Source organism: Oncorhynchus mykiss, chromosome 2, assembly GCF_013265735.2.
Source record: "Oncorhynchus mykiss isolate Arlee chromosome 2, USDA_OmykA_1.1, whole genome shotgun sequence".
NCBI lineage: Eukaryota > Metazoa > Chordata > Actinopteri > Salmoniformes > Salmonidae > Oncorhynchus > Oncorhynchus mykiss.
The window spans coordinates 61290552-61311242 of record NC_048566.1 but is presented as its reverse complement, the minus strand read 5'-3'; the positions used below and the strand labels follow the sequence as shown (position 1 = coordinate 61311242).

The following is a 20691-nucleotide window of genomic DNA, read 5'->3' as shown; positions in this document are numbered from 1 at the left end:
TTTCAGCTATGATTTTATCTGGAATGGATATGACAATGGGGCAGGACAGGACGTAATACACCCTTACGCCAATCTACTTTTTGATCTTCTTGACTTTTTATCTGGTAAACTGCTACTATGTGTCAAGAAAAGAGCCCCAATTAGGGTTGGTGTACTCCAGTAAAAAAAAAGGCTAGTTTAGAGTAAAAACGATTGCCCTGTGTTCATAGGGGCATGAGAGACTAGTTAGTCTATGGTAGAATTGAGTTGGCACTTTATTGGCCCAAACATCCACAGACCCACAAGGTTGAGGTTACTCATGGACAGTAATTAGTAAAAATACAAAGAAGGATGTCTCTCATACCTCTGGCACTTTAGTCAGACTGCCAGACTATATAAAATGTTTATGATGGGGCCGACAATGGAGTTGCCACAGAGACCAATCAGGAGAGAATACAAACAGGTCAAGGGTGCCAATTGAAAGTCAAGGGGTGTGTCTGTGCCTTTTGGATTACTCTCTCTTTACAGAGAACCCCTGTGGTTCAAGTCAAGAGCTACCCTTCCCCTTTCAGTCTGCTCTGCGCATGTCTGAAAGTGACAGTCAGCAACCACATTCACATTGTCATAAAAAATTATTACACTTATGAATGTATGTAAAATGCTAATATGTATTAGATACAGTACAATGGAAAAACTATAGTCCACTGACTACATAAGGGTAGTCAGTGGACATTCTGAACCTTGTTTGAAATCAGTAGGTCACATGACCAAGGAGCTATTGAAATTTGAAAGTTTGAAAAATTAATGTAAAAACATGTGAGATGAAAATGGACAAACTAAATGGTGTGCAATGTGTAGGCCCACTGACTGTACATTCTGAACCTTGTTTGAAGTCAGTAGGTCATATAACCGAGAGCTATTGAAATTCAAAAATGTAAATAAATATTTTAAAATACTGCGAAATGTAAATTGACCAAAAAAAAGTGTGTGCAATGTGTGTCTATGCCATCAGGTTAGCTACAACCAGTTTAGAAAGTTTTAGGAGTAATGGTTTTAAAAAGAGCTATTGAAATTTGAACAATTTGATTTGTCACTATGTTGACAGTCCCTAACTGCTGTTGGTGAACGTGAGGAAAACTAGGCGAATATCCGTCGAATATCCAACCTGAAACTGTCTTTACCTCGGTAAATGAAGTGCAGCTAGTTTGCAGTCTTTCCAGCTTCAGTTTGAAGTGATTGTTTTAGCTGTGTTGTTGGCTAGCTTCTCTGAACAGTGACCTGACGAGTGAGCACATTTTCTATGCCATTAGCTCATTGTTATCGATGTTCCAAATACATGTCACTAGAAAACAGCTTAAGCAAATGCAAGTGCAGTTACTTTGTTGTGATTCTGGCTGCACTTTTTAACGTGACTGTAAATTAGACGTAGTTGGCTACAGTAGCAAGCAAGGGATAAGAACGTTGCCTTCCAGTATGGCAATGGAACATTTAGAATGAACAACTGGGTCACATCCATAGATACAGAACAAAAAGACCAGCCAGCTTGGGTAGCAACTCTAGATTTGTGTCGGGACTATGTCTTGAGGAAGGATGAAATAGTAACATTTTTAATAAATATGTAAATTATTATTTGAATATGTTGGTAACCAGTTGTATAAAAATGATAATGCCCTCAAAGCCGGTGTTTCGAGGATATTGGCACTGTGGTGAACGCGCAAGCACACTCATTCAATTCTTCATTGCTGCGACTTGCTTGCTAGTTGGGATTTGATCATGTTATGTTGCGTTTCATTTTATTTTTTTATGTCGGTTTGATCGCGGGGGAGGCACTAGTAATGTCTTCAGTTTTCAGTTTGGCTATTTGTTTTAAGTGTATTAGTCTATAAATAAATCTCTTTGCCAAAATTCGTCATCTCTCCCATGTCTTTTTCGACTAGTAGTTATTCTGAAATGTTTATTGCTTGCCTACAATTTACTCCCTCTGTGTTTAATATAACACACATCCATGCCTATCCTGGGGTCTATCCTGGCACACTTCAGCGAGGCCTGGCACACTTCAGAATCATTTTGGTGACCTATCGTGCCCTCTGATGTGTGCCACAGGAAGTATTAGACTAGTCACAAAAGGAAGTGGTTATTTCAGCAATAATAGTTTTCAGAGCACTCTACTGTTCTCTACCCATCCCTCAATCCCCCATCCCATCGTGCTTTTCCCTCTTATGGCTTTTCCTTTAAAAAAAGTAAACTTTTTCTGTTTTAGCTTTTAAGAATGTAGGTACAGTAGTAATAATAAAATAATAATAAAAAATAAAAAAATTACTCTGGGTGAAAAAGGAAGTTCAAATATATAAGTCAACATGAGTGCATATCCAAAATCACAGTAAACTGTTCTAATAATATTTTTTTTAAATAAGAAAAAATGAATAAATGTATAATAATATAATAAACAAAACTATGACTGAATGTGCCTCCATGAAGAATCCCCTCCCCAATAGGTCACTTCGCCCTCAATAGGACACCCCCAGCACCTCCACCATCCCCATCAACCTCCCCCCACCCCATGCCCCATGCCCCTCAACCACAAAACACAATAATGATAATAATAATAATAATTGAAATAAAAAAGATATACACACAGATGTACAGTATATATCCATAAACATATTCACAGGACACTCAACTTATCTCTTATATCTTGTCCTACATTATCTATTTTCCTTCACAGTTGTGAATTATAAAGATTGTAATGATATTAATAGGCAGTCAACCGAGCAAGCTTTCTACATTGACACCTTTGAAATGACTGGCATTTGGGGGAGCAAGAAATGTGTGTAAAATGTGTGTGTGCCATATGTGTGTGTAATATGTGTGTGTGATGTGTGTGTCTTTCTGTCTGTCTAAACTTGAAATGTTATGCTGCCATCCCAGAAGAGGGCTCTGTTCCTCGACCCAATGGGGGAAAGTGCCGGAAAGATAAAAAGATGCCAGGTCAAGGTCATTTTACAATGGAATGAATAGTCTTCGAAATGCTATGCTGTTATTTACCTCTATATTGTAATCAATAAAGTGTTTCAAAATGCTGTACTTGTATTAACATATATGTTCAGATCATTCCTGAGAGAGAAGGGGGGTAAAATCTCCAAATGGGCGTGTGGTACCCTTCCTCACCCATGCCAACAAGAGGCTACTTCTTGTGGAGTCTTTGCCTTGAAAGTAAGTATGAGAGTATATACATAAGTAATGCACAATTAACCTACTGAAAGTATACTGACTAAAAGGCTAAACAGAACTGTCAAATTATATAATAGCTGTGTCGTTGTAGTCTTGCGAATTAGAATCTTAAGTGTAACATAATTTTTTTGGGGAAAACTGAAATGCCCATCAAATTATTTTCCCAGTTTGCTGAATGTGTTCTGAAGGAGGAGTCGATTGTCTTTTTAAATACGGACAAAGATGTTAACATCATGAGAGAAGAAATAGCACTCACTCTCCTCCAAAACACTCTTATGTTCAATTTGTAATTTAAAATAATTGGAGATATATAAACATTTATATGGATCTTTCAAGGTTATCTTTGATCCAACTTCTGACTAGATGGCCAATAAAACACATGTATTTAAATATTTATGTTACAAGAAACCTTTACTATTCCCTTGTTCCCTGTTTGCTCAGAAAAATACATGTAAAGATGTATAGTCTACTTGACATTATGTTTTGCTAGATGATCTGAGCCAAATGTGCCACTTCTGTGGGGAGGTGGACAATAATGAGGGAGGCTGAGTAATTGCTTGTTCACTTCTAAAGGCACCTTTTTCCGAGTACGAATTTGTATAAGCAGTAATATTTCTAGAGGTAGTATCGTCTGCTTTGTCTGGTAATTAAATAATTGTAATTCAAGAAAATCTATTTAATGTTTTAAATATATTAAACATTTTTCATCATAAATTTCAGATTGGTTGTGACTGCTGCCCACGATGGTTTAACCAGTCCTGTATGAAAACCATCCCATAATTGGAGGATTATGTCTGCGCTGCCTGTCAGGACTAGGTTAGCCTTGAGTTCCAGGCGACGGTATCACCTGGAAAACTTTCCATAAAAAGTGGACTAAATGTTCAGTCAAGCTGTTGCAGCTTTCCAATATTTGTTTGTTATTTATTGTGTTTTTATATTTGATTTATTGTCATTTTATATCTTATTATGCAAAGATCGAAATATGTGTTTCTTATTTAATGTTTGTTTACAAACTTCACTTTCTGTGATGTTTTTGTGTTATTGGGTGATAATATTTGTGTATTATCTTTATTTTAAACATTACAAAATGTTTCTAAAATAAATGTTTATGTTTCTTTATACTCTAATAATGCTTTCTGTGGCACACACCACTGGTCAACATGAGTAACCAAAATGATTCTGAAGTGTGCCAGGCCTTGCTGTCCCAAGACAGAAGGGGAGGGGAGAATTTTGGCAGGCAAGAAAATAGCCTTGCCCCCCCTTCAAGTCGCAGTAATGAAGAATTGACGCAGCTGCTGCGAGTCATGTCATCACGGGTCATGGTGACCGACCTAAACATCAATCCACTGCAGGTTCTGGAGAACTACTATGTGTGCAGGTTTTCTTCCCAGTCCAGTACTTATCTCGTCCACCTGCGGCTCTCTCACAATCATACCTGGGGAGGTGGTTCGCCCAGCACTAATCAAAATCGTGGTATTCATTCTGTGTTACTACTTGGCTAGAACCAACTCCTGATAGCGGTCTCAAAATCAGAGCGCTCTACATTGATTCTTATAAAGTCTAAATTGATTTCGACTGCGCTTGCCCTCAGCTGATGCATCCTGGGACACACACGCTGGACATGCTGAACTGCAGAGTGTCTGACTCTGCCCACCGACAAATCCGGTGTCCGCTGCTCTGGAGGATCTGTCTGCAGGGCTACCCGTGCATCGCCTCAGAGGGTACTTATTTGTCATGCCCTGATCTGTTTCACCTGTCTTTGTGATTGTCTCCACCCACCTACAGGTGTCACCCGCTTTCCCTATTAGTCCCTGGGTATTTATTCCAGTGTTCCCTGTTTGTCTGTTGCCAGTTCGTTTTGTCAAGTCAACCAGCGTTCTTTTCCATGCTCCTGCTATTTATTATCTCTCTTTTGCAGTCCTCCCGGTTTTGACACTTGCCTGCCTTGACTCTGAACCCGCCTGCCTGACCATACTGCCTGCCCTGACCTCGAGCCTGCCTGCCACTTTGTACCTCCATCTCTCTGACCTTATGCCGGTCCATAGCTATTCTCTTGCCTGCCCCTTCGATTATAATAAATATCAGAGACTCAAACCATCTGCCTCCCATGTATCTGCATCTCGCCCTTATACTTATTAACTACCAAAAGTAACCATATCTGTGTTTAAAAATATAGTTTGTATATACTTTGTAAAATGTTTTACAACGTTTACTATTCTGTTTGTCAGCACCTCTGCCAACATTATCTAGTGTGCAATAGCTCATGTTTTTACTGTATTGTAATTGTATTGTAAACAGAGGTGGCCAATACAATTACAATAATTTACTATACAACACTATGACAATGTAATGTAATACAATTACATAGCGCTCTACAACTTAAATTATGATTTGTTGGTTCTCTGGGTTCATCCTGTCATCTGCATAGGGGTTGTTGTCTTAACCCCAACCTGGCTTAGTTTCACAGATGCCAGGATGATTTAGAGACAATGAAGGATTATTCTAAACTCTTTCTGGCTATCTCTATCTCGGTTACACCCACCACATCTTGTCTATGGAATGCAGTTTTTAACTCATGTGTCAGCTCAAGCCATCTCTAGTGACAATACACCCAGATTAGCTGCAGGGATTGGACACCATAAAGACACAGCATTAGTAGAACAGAAATATCTTACTATTAGTTAAATATGAATTGTTAACCATTAATATCAAATAAATGAAGTAAATACTTAATTTCTCTCACAACATGTTCTCTGGAGTGACGAATCACGCTTCACCATCTCGCAGTCCAATGGACAAATCTGGGTTTGGTGGATGCCAGAAGAACGCTGCCCGAATGCATTGTGGCAACTGTAAAGTTTGGTGGATGAGAAATAATTATCTGTGGCTGTGCATTCGGGCAGGTAGCATTCTCCTGGAATCCGCCAAACCCAGATTTGTCCATCGCACTGTCAGATGGTGAAGAGTGATTAGTCACTCCAGAGAACGTGTTGCCACTGCTCCAGAGTCCAATGGCGCCGAGTTTTACACCATTCCAGCTGACACTTGGCATTGCGTAAGGTGATCATAGGCTTGTGTATGGCTGCTCAGCCATGGAAACCCATTTCATAATGCTCCTGACGTACAGTTATTGTACTGACGTTGCTTCCAGAGGCAGTTTGGAACTCCGGTAGTGAGTGTTGCAACTGAGGACAGACAATTTCTACTCGCTACAAGCTTCAGCACTCGGAGGTCTCGTTCTGTAAGCTTGTGTGGCCTACCACTTTGTGGCTGAGCCGTTGTTGCTCCTAGACATTTCCACTTCACAATTACAGCACTTACAGCACTTACAGTTGACTGGGGCAGCTCTTGCAGGGCAGAAATATGACGAACTGACTTGTTGGAAAGGTGGCATCCTATGACGGTGCCACTTTGAAAGTCAGAGCTCTTCAGTAAGGCCATTCTGTTGCAAATGTTTGTCTATGGAGATTGCTTGACTGTGTGCTCGTTTTTATATACCTGCCAGCGACGGGTGTGGCTGAAATAGCCAAATCCACTCATTTGAAACGGTGTCCACATACTTTTGTATATTTGGTGTATAGCTGGTTAGTGCTTGTCCCCTGGCCAGTATATTGCCCAGAATGTAAGAGACGGGCCACAGTTCTGGTCTTGTATTCTAAAACCAACAATTTGGAGTGAGCAGTCTGAAATGCATTTCTGTGGTTAAGTAATGCTTACTTACTATTGCAGCGTTTTCTATAATAAAGTTATTTCTATCATTATCCGAGCCAAAGCCTTGAAGGTATCTATTTGTACTAGTGCAAAGTGCTTTGCAAATTTTCATGTAACCGTTGACTTTCAGGTACAAAACTCCAAAATGCTTGGTTAACATTACCTGCGCTGAAGACACCTATATTCGTCTGCTAAATAAGGACTAGCAATGGCCCAGTGCAGTGCTTTTTGTGGGAAAAAAATGTAAACTAAATGTATTGGCGTGTTTGCTAGCATTTGTAACTTGAGTCTGATAATTATCTGTACAAAACAGTTAGTCTAATGATACTTGTCGTACTCTAGATGGCACGGTATAATTAACTTGACAATGGAGACTGATGTACTATAACTTTTGGCTTTAAATCTGAAGGGTGGCAAGAATTGTCACTGTGCGCACTTCAAACTGAAAGACCGCTCATTAACATATCCCCTTGACCTTCAACCTCAAGAGTGATACTGATTGGCTGTTAAACATGGGAGTTATGGACTATCATTAAAGGTGTATAGCTCCATATATTACACTTGTGGAATATAAAAATACTTGCTTGATATGTTGGATGTTTTAAAGAAACACCCCTCAAGATAAGAGTGGAGCTGAATGGAGAGCGAGAACTTTCTCTGCTGAGTTTATAAAACTGTAAAGAGTGTTTTATGTACAATTGTCAACTAAATTAGATAAACTTCACTTTTTCAATAGTAGTAAAATCAATCTGTTCTTTTGTTTTTTGATATGCAGTCTCTCCCTACTCAAGTGCTGTTGGGGTATATAAACTACAGAGTCAGAGAATTTATCCCAAGACCAATGCAGTGTGATAATTGTAAAGATGTTGGTCATGTAGCAAGTGTTTGCAGAAGGGAGAAGCTGAGATGTCCAAGTTTTGGAAAGGATCATATTATTTGATATAAAACTGTCCAGTTAGTGGTAGCAATACAACTTTTTGGGTGTAGTTTGCCATAAAACCCACAGAAGAAAAAGAAGAAGCTCTTCTAGTGGTGGTGTAGGAGGAGCTCCATAGAAACCTTTGCATACTAAGGTTGTGATTTTCTTTCAGTTTCAGATGTCAGAGTCACAGCACCAACAACAGTCACTCAAGGTAATTTCCATTTCAAACGTACAATAGGTTTTAGGTTGAGGACATTAACAAGTGCTTGTTGCGTGTGATTTGTTTTATAGCCTGCTTCCTGCTTTTGAGAACAATGCCTTTTACTCAAACCATTCATCGAAAGTTCTCACTAGTGTGTCTGTCTCCTCTGAAAGGCGAGAACCTCTGATTGTCATTGAAAGATGCTGGCAAGTGTGAAAATAATACAACCAATCGACAGATGTAACTCATATTAGTGATATGGGGGCTCTATAGCCCATTCAATAGACGGTAAACATATATCGTCTATTCACGAAGCTGTCTGCTGCCTGAGGGAAATTCCCCGAAGCTGCACAAATGCTCTGTCTAAACGTCTGTACGCCTCGCTTGCAATCCACCCCAAAACTATGTTTTTGTATTTGGTTCTTTAGTCCGTTGTTGACATAGTCCCACAATGTTTAGCTTGTCAGCAATCAAGTTTTCAAGATATCTAACTTTCAAAATACAGAAATCATCCCTGTATGTTCACCTGTGTGTAACTGAAAAATACTGTCAGCTGCAACTGGGTTAAAACAGTTTACAGTAAGTGTATATTTTGCTTTTCTGAAATTATTTTTGGTGTGATATGGAGGTAAAGTAGTTCGCAGAGATCCAGCTGTGGTCCATACGTTCTGCTGAGAACCCAAGACGGAAAGCTGTTAACCCCCCTTGGGTTCTCGAGAGCAAGGCAGTCTATTGAAATGAGCTGCTTACGAATTATTTCCTTGTCAGCACTTGTTATTCAGTTACCTCCTAGAGGCAATATGAAAAACAGTTTAGGTTGTAGAATTACAGTTCTGTGATTTTTGGAATGGCTAAGACAGATGCTATTGCTTTGAATGATCCTAAGCAGGGTTTGCCAGCCAACACAAAGGGGTAGCTACATCATATCCATGACATCACCAGCAATTTTCTCCATTAGAATACCCATTGAAAGTGCATTGTAGTCCAGGACTTGGCTTAACCTGGGTCTGGGGAATCAGACCTTATTGTTTGTCATAACTACTGCTGTTCATTTGTCATTGATTGCTCAACTGAACATGACTTCAAAATCAAGGCCAAATGAAATGCACTTCCCTCAGCTTTCACAAGAGCTTAAAAACTGCACATTAGTCTCACATCGGATGTGTCTCGGAGATAAGCAAGTTTCCCTTCCTCTGCTTGACTAATGTTCGAAAGACATTAACTGACATTACTCAGTGCCAAAGTAGCTATGGAAATAAGAAGTTATGGTTACAAATGACCAGAAAACCTGATGTATCCATTTCGGATTTTATTATTTATGTAATTAGGTGGTAACAATGCCTTCCCTGCGTGCACACACACACACATACACACACACATATAATGTCTAGCTGAAGAGAGAGAGGCGTCTCCAGAACTTGTATGACTGTTGTGATTTTTTTAGTTGTTATATATAATAAGGCAAGTCAGTTAAGAACAAATTCTTATTTACAATGACGGCCTACCAAAAGGCCTCCTGCGGGGACTGGGGATTAAATATATTTTTTACATTTTTATCAAATATAAATGTAGGACAAACACACATCACGACAAGAGACAACAACACTACATAACGAGAGACCAAAGACCGCATAGCAAGGCAGCAACACATGACAACACAGTGTTTAACATGAATTATTGAACTAGTTTGGTGCTGTCAACAACAAGGTCAGTTGGACAGGTTAGTATACTGCTACGGTTGATAGACTTTCTCAGAGCTATGATTTGGGAAAACCTTGTCTAATGCATTTCTTAATCCACTCTTTTCCCTCCAGCCATGGACATCATAGATCCCATCTTGGGCATAGCGGAGACGCTTTACTCTCTATGTGGTGAAGTGAAAGCCAATAAGAAGCGCTGTCAGCGTTTGGCCCAGCGCATAAAAGCCTTGGATGAGCTGGTGAGAGCAGTCAAGGTGAAGGGACTGGGGCAAAAGCCTTCCCTTGTGAAGAATGTCCTATGCGAGCTCAAACTCACCCTGGAAAATGCCCAGGACGTGGTTAAGAAATACTCCTGTGCCAGCTACCTGAAGCGCATCCTGAAGGCATACGACCAGGGAGATGATTTTGGGAGTTTAAATGAGCGTCTGAATGATGCGGCTCAGGGGCTGTCGCTAGCCCTGCAGGTGGATCAGAGTGACGATCTACTTCAGGAGTCTCGAGAGACGACACGATGGAGAGAGGATGAGGCTGACAGGGAGAGTGATCGTCTGGAGCTGCAGAAATGTGAGACAGCTCTACCATGCCGTTTCAGTGCAAGGTCATAATCAAATGGCCTCTCTGTATGAGCAGGTAGGGAAAGCTCAATTTGTTGATCCTGCTGACTACCCCAAATTTATTTGTGTGTGTGTGTGTTACTGTTATGTCCCACAGTGCTACTGTCTCTGGCGGAGGACACGAAGGAAAGTGTGGACACAGTGCATGAGAAAGTGGACTCCACCGAAAAAGACGTGAAAGACATCAAAGCCATGTTGGAAACCTGTAAGTAAGCTTCTATGGATTAATTGTCATTACAAAATGTACTTGTAACTGTCGCCGTTTCTAATTTCTTACTGATTTCAACCTGCGCCCGATGATAAAGGAGACTGTGAGTATATCCTATCGGCACAGTTTTGCATCCTACATCAGGCCAGCATCCCATGGTCTCTCCATTCGCACTGTATTTTGCGTGACGATGTGCTGTGATACCTTCAGTTTTCTGTGTTATTGGTTTGATGTGCCTATGTGACTTGCCATCTCAGTGACTTTGTTGTGTGTTTCCCATTGACAGTAATGAAGCCCAGTATTTTTCATGAAGACATCAGAGAGATCAAGCCAGAGGAACTGATCTACGACGTGCCCAAAGAGCCCTTCATCAAAAATGACAATTCGGAGATATTCAAAGGAGAGTACAACAAATTCACAGTGGCCATCAAAAGATACGCCTACTCAAGGGGCACAAGCCTGAGGTATGTAGCGTAGCATACAGGACGTCTCAGAGAGTTCTTGTAATATCAGCTTCGGTGCTAAATATCTATTTGTTTTAATGGGCTAAGTGTGTCCCACACAGTCACATGAGATGCATCTTTAAAAAGGAAGTGGAGACTATGAAACGCTTTGAGTCACCAAACATCCTGCGAATGTTTGGGATCTGTGTCCAGGAAGAGAACGGTGAGTGAGCTTCTGTATTTGTTTTACAGTATGTGTAATAATTGCTGAAGAAATATAAGATGGGATCAAATCACCATGTGATTGCAGGATATTTCAAAATGTTTTTTATTTTACCTTTATTTAACTAGACAAGTCAGTTAAGAAATTCTTATTTTCAATGACAGCCTAGGAACAGGTTAACTGCCTGTTGTCAGCTCGGGGATTTGAACTTGCAACCTTTTGGTTACTAGTCCAACGCTCTAACCACTAGGCTACCCTGCCACCCCACTTCAAAATGTGATGATGATGTGCCCTTGTTGCATTTAATAATCTTTGTCTCTACCGTGGTTGTCCCGCAGGACCCAATCCAAACTTCCTCATTGTCATGGAGTTTTGTGAGAAGGGCAGTCTGAGAGAGGTTCTGGATTCCCAAAGGAAGCTGCCCTGGGACAGAAAGGCTCGCTTGAGTCTGGATGCAGCACGGGGCCTCTACAGGTAACAGGTTGATGTTTATTGTCATGAATCTTGACCTGAAGGCAGTAATGATGGGCTAGATGGGCAAGCTGCTTTTTGGTCTTGATTGAAGGTATTTTTTTAGGCATTAGGTTTAGTAGTGTGGTTAAGATTAGGTTTCAAATCTGATTTTGTGTCTTTGTGGCTGTTCCAGCTAGTGACCACTGCAGAGCTGCCTCCAGGGCAAAATTCGTGACAAAAAAATGCCAACCTACCTACAGTTATACAGTACCACTATTTAAGTGAATCTCTTTACCTTGTGCCCTACACACATGAAACCAGACAGTACACCTATTACACATGACACACGGAGCCCCATCTCTATCATATCTTTGCCATAAATGTGTTATATTGATACAATTTTAGCTAAGGAATCGATCTATCATACATTTTTTATAGTTGAGTAAGTCTTTCTCTTTCGCTCGCTCTCTTTCTTTCTTTAATTCATATACACTACCGGTCAAAAGTTGTAGAAAACCTTCTCATTCATGGGTTTTTCTTTATTTTTACTATATTCTACATTGTAGAATATTAGTGAAGACATTAAAACTATTAAATAACACATATGGATTCATGTAGTAACCAAAAAAGTGTTAAACAAATAAAAATAGATTTTAGATTCTTCAAAGTAGCCACCCTTTGCCTTGATGACAACTTTGCTCACTCTTGCCTTTCTCTCAACCAGCTTCACCTAGAATGCTTTTCCAACGGTCTTGAAGGAGTTCCCACATATGCTGAGCACTTGGTGGCTGCTTTTTCTTCACTCTGCTGTCCGACTCATCCCAAATTATCTCAATTGGGTTGAAGTCGGAGGATTGTTGGAGGCCAGGTCATCTGATGCAGCACGCCATCACTCTCCTTCTTGGTAAAATAGCCCTTACACAGCCTGGAGGTGTGTTGGGTCATTGTCCTGTTGAAAAACAAATAATAGTCCCACTAAGCACAAACCAGATGGGATGGCGTATCACTGCAGAATGCTGTGGTAGCTATGCTGGTTAAGTGTGCCTTAACTTCTAAATAAATCAGACAGTGTCACCAGCAAAGCACCCCCACACCATGACACCATCTCCTCCATGCTTTATGTGGGGAAATACATATGCGTAGATCATCCGTTTACCCACATCGCTTCTCACAAAGACACGGCAGTTGGAACCAAAAATCAAATATTTGGAGTCATCAGACCAAAGGACAGATATCCACCGGTCTAATACCATTGCTGTGTTTCTTGGCCTAAGCAAGTCTGTTCTTATTGGTGTCCTTTTAGTAGTGGTTTCTTTGCAGCAATTTGACCATGAAGGCCTGATTCACACGGTCTCCTCTGAACAGTTGAGATGTTTGTTACTTGAACTCTGTGAAGCAGTTATTTGGGCTGCAATTTCTGAGGCTGGTAACTAGTGAACTTATCTTCTGCAGCAGAGGTAACTCTGTCTTCCATTCCTGTGTCGGTCCTCATGAGAGCCAGTTTCATCATCGTGCTTGATGGTTTTTGCGACTGCACTTGAATAATCTTTCAAAGTTCTTGAAATGTTCCGTATTGACTGACCTTCATGTCTTAAAGTAATGATAAACTGTCGTTTGTCTTTGCTTATTTGAGCTGTTCCTGCTATAATATGGACTTGGTCTTTTTACCAAATAGGGCTATCTTCTGTATACCCCCCTACCTTGTCGCAACACGTCTGATTGGCTCAAATGCATTGGCTCAAATCCACAAATTAACTTTTAACAAAGCAAACCTGTTAATTGAAATGCATTCCAGGTGACTACCTCATGAAGCTGGTTGAGATAATGCCAGTGTATTCTTTATTTTTACTATTTTCTACATTATAGACTAATAGTGAAAACATATAAACTATGAAATAACACATATGTTATGTAGTAACCAAAAAAGGGTTAAACAAATCAAACATTTTGAGGTTCTTCAAGGTAGCAACTCTTTGCCTTGACGACAGCTTTGCACACTCTTTTTATTCTCTCAACCCGCTTCATGAGGAATGCTTTTCAGTTGGAAACTATTCATGCAGCTTATGATCCAACTACTTAAACTTCTATCCAACAATACTATACAGTATGCTCTGGCGTTTCATCTTCTCTAAAATGGTGGGTACATTGTATCAGTGGTCTGCGCCTCTCTCACAAAAGTTCACATAAAAGAGAAAGTGTATCCTAATCACATTGAGCTGTCATGACTAGCCAATCCCTCTCTAATTGTAGATTGCACCAGTCGGAGGAGAAGTTTAAAGTGCATGGATGCATCAACAGCAGCAGGTTCCTGGTAGATGCTGGGTACAGAGTGAAGGTATGAGGTTCAATGCAGCCCCGTACACATCCATGTGTGTTTGACACTACAAAGTGATACGTTAAGTACTCTATCTGGATGTAATGTTCTGTTCTTTGTTATACATGGGTAGCTGGGAGGTTTTGAGCTGGCCAAAACCGAGACGTCATTGAAGAGGACAAAGGATAGCAGTAGAAGCTCTTTATACTACAGCTCCCCTCAGCAGCTTGAGAGTATTAATCATAAGTACAACAAGGAATGTGAGATGTACAGGTCAGCTTCAAGTCAAAATACTACGCTCTCAACCATTGAACCATGAATGTAAAATCACAAACTCATTATAGTACCTTTTTTTAGAAAGTATTCACATCCCTTGACTTTTTCCACATGTTGTCGTGTTACAGAGTTTAAAATGGATTAAATTGAGATTTTGTGTCACTGGCATGCACACAATACCCTGTAATGTCAAAGTGGAATATTGTGTTAGAAATGTATCAAAGCTGAAATGTCTTGAGTCAATAAGTATTCAACCCCTTTGTTATGGCAAACCTAAAGTTCAGGAGTGAAAATGTTCTTTACTAGTCACTTAATAACTTGCATGGACTCGATCTGTGTGCAATGATTGTGTTTAACATGACTTTAAGGACTACCTCATCTCTGTGCTCCACATATACAATTATCTGTAAAGTCCCTCAGTCGAGCAGTGAATTTCAAACACTGATTCAACCACAAAGACCAGGGAGGTTTTTCAATGCCTCTCAAAGAAAGGCACCTATTGGTAGATGGCTATAACTAAAACAGAATATTCCTTTGAGCATGTCAAAGTTATTAATTACACTTTGGATGGTGTATCAATACACCCAGTCACTACAAAGATACAGGTGTCCTTCCTAATTCCGTTGCGGAGGAGGAGAAAACCGCGAAGAGATTTCATCATGAGGCCAATGTTAACTTTAAAACAGTTGCAGTTTAATGATTGCGATTGGAGAGAACTGAGGCTGGATCAACATTGTAGTTACTTCACAATACTAACCTAAATGACAGAGTAAAAAGAAGGAAGCCTGTATAGAATCAAAATATTCCAAAACATGCATCCTGTATGCAGTAAGGCACTAAAGTAAAGAATGTGGCAAAGAAATGAACTTTATGTCCTGAATATGAAGTGTTATGTTTGGGGTAAATCCAACAAAACACATCACTGAGTACCACTCCATATTTTCAAGCATGTCATATAGGCAGCGGTCGGAACCAAAATAATTTTCCAATCGTTTTGTTCTGAACAGAACCATTATTTGTGTTACGTTGCTGTTCCGACCAGCAAAATCACGTTCTGAATTTATTTCAATTTTTACATTTAGCTCGACATTAAATTTCTAAACCAATCAGTGCGGACAGAGCAGCTTACTATGGAGTGGGTAAGCAATTTAATCTGCATAGGAAAGTTGTTGAGAGCAAATTGTATTTTGCCGTAACATCATGGTTTAATCATAATAAAAGAAACGCACACACTGACATTTTGTTGGAAGCTTGCCTTGAAGCGCTGGGCATCGTTCAATTACTTTGACCTTCCAGGTTGGTTTAACATTGGATCAGAGGAAACGCTATCTAGCTAACAAGCTTGTGTGTGCAGAGCAGCACTATAATTAAAAACACGTTTTATCTTTTTTGTAGTTTAATAAATCCAATGTGAAACGTGATGACTTTAGTATCCTTAACTAGCATTGAAAAAGTTAATCCATTCTCTAATTAAACGTCTCTCCCTAATTTCTAAATCATGCTTGTAATGTCATCAGGAGGCTATAGTAACCTATGCTTCAGAGGGGAGGCACATACGCACACCCACTGGCAAAGATCAGCTGGCAGGCAGACACTCTGTTATTGAGAAACTCAGCGAGGGCTTTGCATAGGTACTTTGATGCGATATTTGTGGGACTAGAAAAATTGCCTGGAGCGTAAAATAACATGTATTAACCGGTTCCCATGCTTTTAAAATAATGGTTCTGTTCCGGAACTGTATAGATCACTAGTTTCAGGCTCTGTTCCTCAAAGTTATTTTTCGATTCTGTTTCCTGAACTGGTTCCAACCCTTGGTTATGGGTATGTTTGTCATCAGCAAGGACTAGGGAGTAAAAAAACAAAATGTAATTAAAAAAAAGACTAGAGCTAAGCATAGGCAAAATCCTACACTCTTAGAAAAAAAAGTGCTCTCTAGAACCAAAAAGGGTTCTTCCTGGCACCAACAAATGGTTCTCCTATGGGGACAGCCGAAAAACCCTTATGGAACCTTTTTTTATTATATATATATTTTTTGTAGGAGTGTAGAGAAAAACCTGCTTCAGCCTGCTTTCCAACAGACACTCTGAGACAAATTCACCTTTCAGCAGGACAATAACCTAAAACTCAAGGCAAATTTAACACTGGAGTTGCTTACTATGACGACATTGAATGTTCCTGAGTGGCCTGGTTACAATTTTGACTTCGCCTTAAATCGCCTTAAATCTATGGCAAGACTTTACAATGTCGTTCTAGCAATGATCAAGAACCAACTTGACAGAGCTTGAAGAACTTTTCAGATAATGTGCAAATATTGTACAATCCAGGTGTGCAAATCTCTTAGACTTAACCAGAAAGACTCACAGCTGTAATCACTGCCAAAGGGGATTCTAACATTGACTCAGGGATGTGAATACCTATGTTAATGAACTAAAAACACGTTTTCACTTTGTCATAATGGGGTATTGTGTGTAGTTTGGTGAGCAAAATAATATATTTATTCCATTTTGAATTCGAGTTGTAACACAATGTGGAATAAGTTAAGGGGGGTATGAACACTTTCTGAAGGCAATGCAATTTTTTCAAATGTTGAAATGGTCTCTGTTGTTCTAATGTAGGCCCCTCAGGCCTAAGTCTACTGCAATTTAACTCTGTTTAAAAGTGTTGTGTTCTTTGCAGTTTTGGCATTGTCCTTTGGGAGATTGCAACCCGCAAGATTCCCTTCAGAGGTGTGTCAATTAGTGACAAGGCTGTGTGTAACAAACACTATCAGCAATATCAATGACACTGTATATCTGAAAATAGCATGGTTGGGGTTTCTCTCCCTCCTAAGCATGTGCTTGCTCTGTCATATTTAGAAATATATCATTACATTTCTGTTTTCTCTTGTACTTCTGATCAGACTGCTCACACAAAGAGGTGTATCAGATGGTGTGTGAAGACAAATATACTGAACCTCTTCCTGAAGACTGCCCTAAACAGTTGGGGGAACTGATCAACGACTGTCGCTCCTATGACAGCTTCCAAAGGCCAACGGCAGGAGGTAATACCTTCAACACACACAACTAATAGGCCTAGATATACAGTGTCCTCCATAATTATTGGAACAGTGATTCAGTTTTTCTTCTTTTAGTTCTATACTCTCAAAGTTTGGATTTTAAATCAAAACAATTACTCCCGGGTGTTGGATTCTAGCTTGAAATATACTTTTTCATGTTACCAGACTAGAACTTATTGACTACTGTGCATGTGTAAGGAATGTATATGTTGGGGCCAATGGAGGATGGATAAGAACTAGGTCTATGGAATGTTACGGACTTTGACGAGGGAGTGCAGAAAGTTTACGTTCTGTCAACATGTTATTGTTAAATCTCATGGCTCCTAAGGCTTGAGGGAAAGAGCAACAGTATGGTTTAAGTCACTGATAAAGTAGGACAGTCGAGGATTAGGGAGACGCAAAGAATTCGGCCCGAGGTCACTTCCGATGAAGTGAGAAGGAACAGTCCTCTCTCACACCCACGTACTTCCACGCTCACAAAGGTTATAGTGTGAGGCAGGGCTAGGACTACACCAGTGAGAGGAACCAATTAAGTTCCTGACTAGCAACTGAGATGTATTGGCTGTCTAGATGTGCAAGGAGTTGACTCCGCCTAGTAGGAAGGTATAAATATATATGCTTGTGTAGACATGTCTTTGCAGCTATATGACCCAGTGGGTGAATAAACTTCATTTGAGCTTTTTCTAATTGTCTGAGTTTTTACGCTGTTCAGAACCTAACGGGTTAAAGTGCAGACTGTCTGCTTTAATTTGAGGGTATTCATCCATATCAGGTGAACTGTTAAGAAATGACAGCACTTTTTGTACATGATCCCCCCCCCACCCCCACCCCCCACCCCATTTTAGGGCACCAAAAGTATTGGGACAAATTCACTTGCTGTATGTGTATTGATGTAGTAAAAAGGTAAGTATTTGGTCCCATATTCCTAGCATGCAATGACGGCATGAAGCTTGTGATTCTACACATTTGTTAGATGCATTTGCTGTTTATATATACCAACTTGATTGATGTATTCCCTGCATGCTATAAATATGGGACCAAATACTTTACATTTTAATACAAGTGAATTTGTCTCAATACTTTTGGTGGGGGACCATGGGCAAAAAGTGCTATAATTTCTAAACGGTTTGCCTGATATTGATGAAAATACCATCAAATTAAACCTGACAGCCTGCAAATCCAAACTGTTGGAGTATAGAGCCAGAGGAAGAGAAAATGCTTCACTGTCCCAATCATTACGGAGGGCACTGTATGATCTACTGTAGGCCCACATACACCTGTCCATATTGATTCCTTTTTTGTCCTCTCAGTTATCCTTGTTTCTTATTTCCATCCTTATAATCATCATTAAGAGGTGTTATCATACCCAGGACAGATTGAGTAATCAAGTTTTTCTGTTCCACAGTGTTAGTGGACAAGCTCCGCAAAGTGGTTGAGCAGCTAGAGGAGGACTAACAAACAGAGGTTTCCATCCCCAGAGTACTCCGAAAAGAGGAAAACCAAAAGCGGTTATCAACCCCAGGTCAAAGGAAGACCAATTTACTGTCTCTCATTCTTTATGGGATTAAAACTTCTTCTGGATCGGTGTCCCATCCATGGGACGGTTGAGCTAATGTAGGCTAATGCGATTAGCATGAGGTTGTAAGTAACAAGAACATTTCCCAGGACATAGACATGTCTGATATTGTCAGAAAGCATACATTCTTGTTAATCTAACTGCACTGTCCAATTTACAGTAGCTATTACAGTGAAAGAATACCATGCTATTGTTTGAGGCGAGTGCACAATTTTGAACATAAAATTATTAATAAACAAATTAGGCACATTTGGGCAGTCTTGATACTTACATTTGAACAGAAACGCAATGGTTCATTGGCTCAGTCTGAAACTTTGTACATACACTGCTACATACAAAAGTACATACAAAATCTAAATAGCACGTGATGGCCTTTATCTTGCATTTCAAAGATGATGGTACAAAAAAATACAAAACTTTTTCTTTGTATTATCTTTTACCAGATCTAATGTGTTATTCTCCTACATTCCTTTCACATTTCCAAACTTCAAAGTGTTTCCTTTCTGTCGTGTCTTTGGCTATGCCGGATTAAGTGATATGACATGCTATGCTATAAAATAATTTATCCGTAAATATATCACCTGATTGAGCTAATCGTGTAAATGTAATTAACTAGAGTCGGGCACCACAAAATAATATTTATAGAGCTGTTATCTTCCGAATAAACTCTTGAAGACCTAGTAATATTTTACATCAATAGCAGTCAATATTAATCCTCCTCTTAATTCAGTCTCATCTGAAAGTTGTAAATTATTTTATCTGCACGAACCCTGGCTAACAAGTTGAATCAGCAATACAAAATTGGGGTTAATTATTTATTTACTAAATACCTAACTAATCACACAGGATTACACATACACACAATTAATCATAACTTGATTACAAATTACATCATAAAGGAAAACATCCCTAGCGGGCGGAACAGATATGACAGCTTGTTACACAAAGGAAAAGGGGCTGGGTTGAGTGAAAGAGTGGGAAGACTGAGGAACAAAGGGAAGAAGCTGGGCTATCGTAAATACAGTATCTTATGCATCCTAAATTACCACCCATTTGGAAAAGGAAAATGCAATAAATATTTACTCTGAGCTGCGCTTCAGTAGGTTGGTGGTAGATGGAAGGCCATGTTGCCAAACCAAGTCCTTTGAAGAATGTCTCTGGTGGTCAATTGGGTACGTTGTAGTTACTTTGTTGTGTGATACTCTGTCTGTTCCTTCCTAACCCTCGTTTGCAGCAGCTATTGCTAACTCAACGGCTAGGAGGTATCCCTTCTGTAGTGAAGAGTTCAAAGTTCATAGTATTTGCAACCAAAGCTCACGCTGATGTTGGCTTCGTTCTGTAGTTATTATCTGAACCATTCTGACATAGGACTGTCGTCCTCACGTCCTCAGAACAGGAAGTTATGTTGTCGTCAAGGGCTTATATAGGAAGGGAGACAAGGGGTGTGTTTCATAGTTTTACAACCTCTGTCTCTTCACGTGGGCGGGCCACTAAGTGAGCAGCCCTATGTTATGAAAACCCACATCTCACATTTTAGAAGCTAAAATCACATTTCATCCCATCACAAATAATTTAATATTCAAACATTTAAATCGAACAACAATTCCATGTGAATCCGGTAACTCTCCCTACCTACTAATGTTCCCAGACTCTCTAGGTTAGCCAAGGGTTTTGCAAATGTACCCTCAGTAGGGTAGAGAGAGGAAAAAGGGGGGAAGAGGTATTTATGACTGTCATAAACCTACCCCCCAGGCCAACGTCATGACATTTCAAATGGTATCAAG

At 39.8% G+C, this 20691-nt stretch overlaps 1 protein-coding gene and 1 long non-coding RNA gene across 5 annotated transcripts; both read left to right on the top strand.

The window, feature by feature from the left end:
* Nucleotides 1-2573: 2573 nt before the first annotated feature.
* Nucleotides 2574-4333, top strand: LOC118941125. Its single transcript, XR_005037415.1, has 2 exons — nt 2574-3192; nt 3701-4333. It is a non-coding gene; the product is annotated as an uncharacterized LOC118941125 (long non-coding RNA).
* Nucleotides 4334-7735: 3402 nt separating this feature from the next.
* On the top strand, nt 7736-19156 carry LOC110493186 (mixed lineage kinase domain-like protein). 4 transcript variants are annotated; one of them, XM_036952417.1, is made up of 12 exons: nt 7952-8054; nt 9618-9752; nt 9860-10309; nt 10457-10564; nt 10854-11031; nt 11133-11233; nt 11572-11707; nt 13937-14021; nt 14134-14273; nt 16953-17002; nt 17176-17316; nt 18737-19156. In XM_036952417.1, the coding sequence occupies exons 3-12, from the start codon at nt 9862-9864 to the stop codon at nt 18784-18786; spliced, it is 1437 nt and encodes a 478-aa protein (XP_036808312.1). In that variant the 5' UTR covers nt 7952-8054; nt 9618-9752; nt 9860-9861; the 3' UTR covers nt 18787-19156. The 4 variants fall into 4 exon arrangements, 3 of the variants coding, with proteins under 3 accessions (XP_021423147.2, XP_036808312.1, XP_036808310.1); XM_036952415.1 differs by having other exon boundaries at nt 9618-9765; XM_021567472.2 differs by lacking the exon at nt 9618-9752 and having other exon boundaries at nt 7737-8054.
* The last annotated feature ends 1535 nt before the right edge of the window (nt 19157-20691 follow it).

What these genes read in the sequence shown, in the direction of transcription:
- LOC110493186 (XM_021567472.2), top strand. Translation starts at nt 9,862, where the DNA reads ATGGACATCATAGATCCCATCTTGGGCATAGCGGAGACGCTTTACTCT. An exon ending in TCGTCTGGAGCTGCAGAAAT is followed by an intron (nt 10,310 to 10,456) that starts GTGAGACAGCTC and finishes TATGTCCCACAG; the next exon opens with TGCTACTGTCTCTGGCGGAG. An exon ending in CCAAAGGCCAACGGCAGGAG is followed by an intron (nt 17,317 to 18,736) that starts GTAATACCTTCA and finishes TCTGTTCCACAG; the next exon opens with TGTTAGTGGACAAGCTCCGC.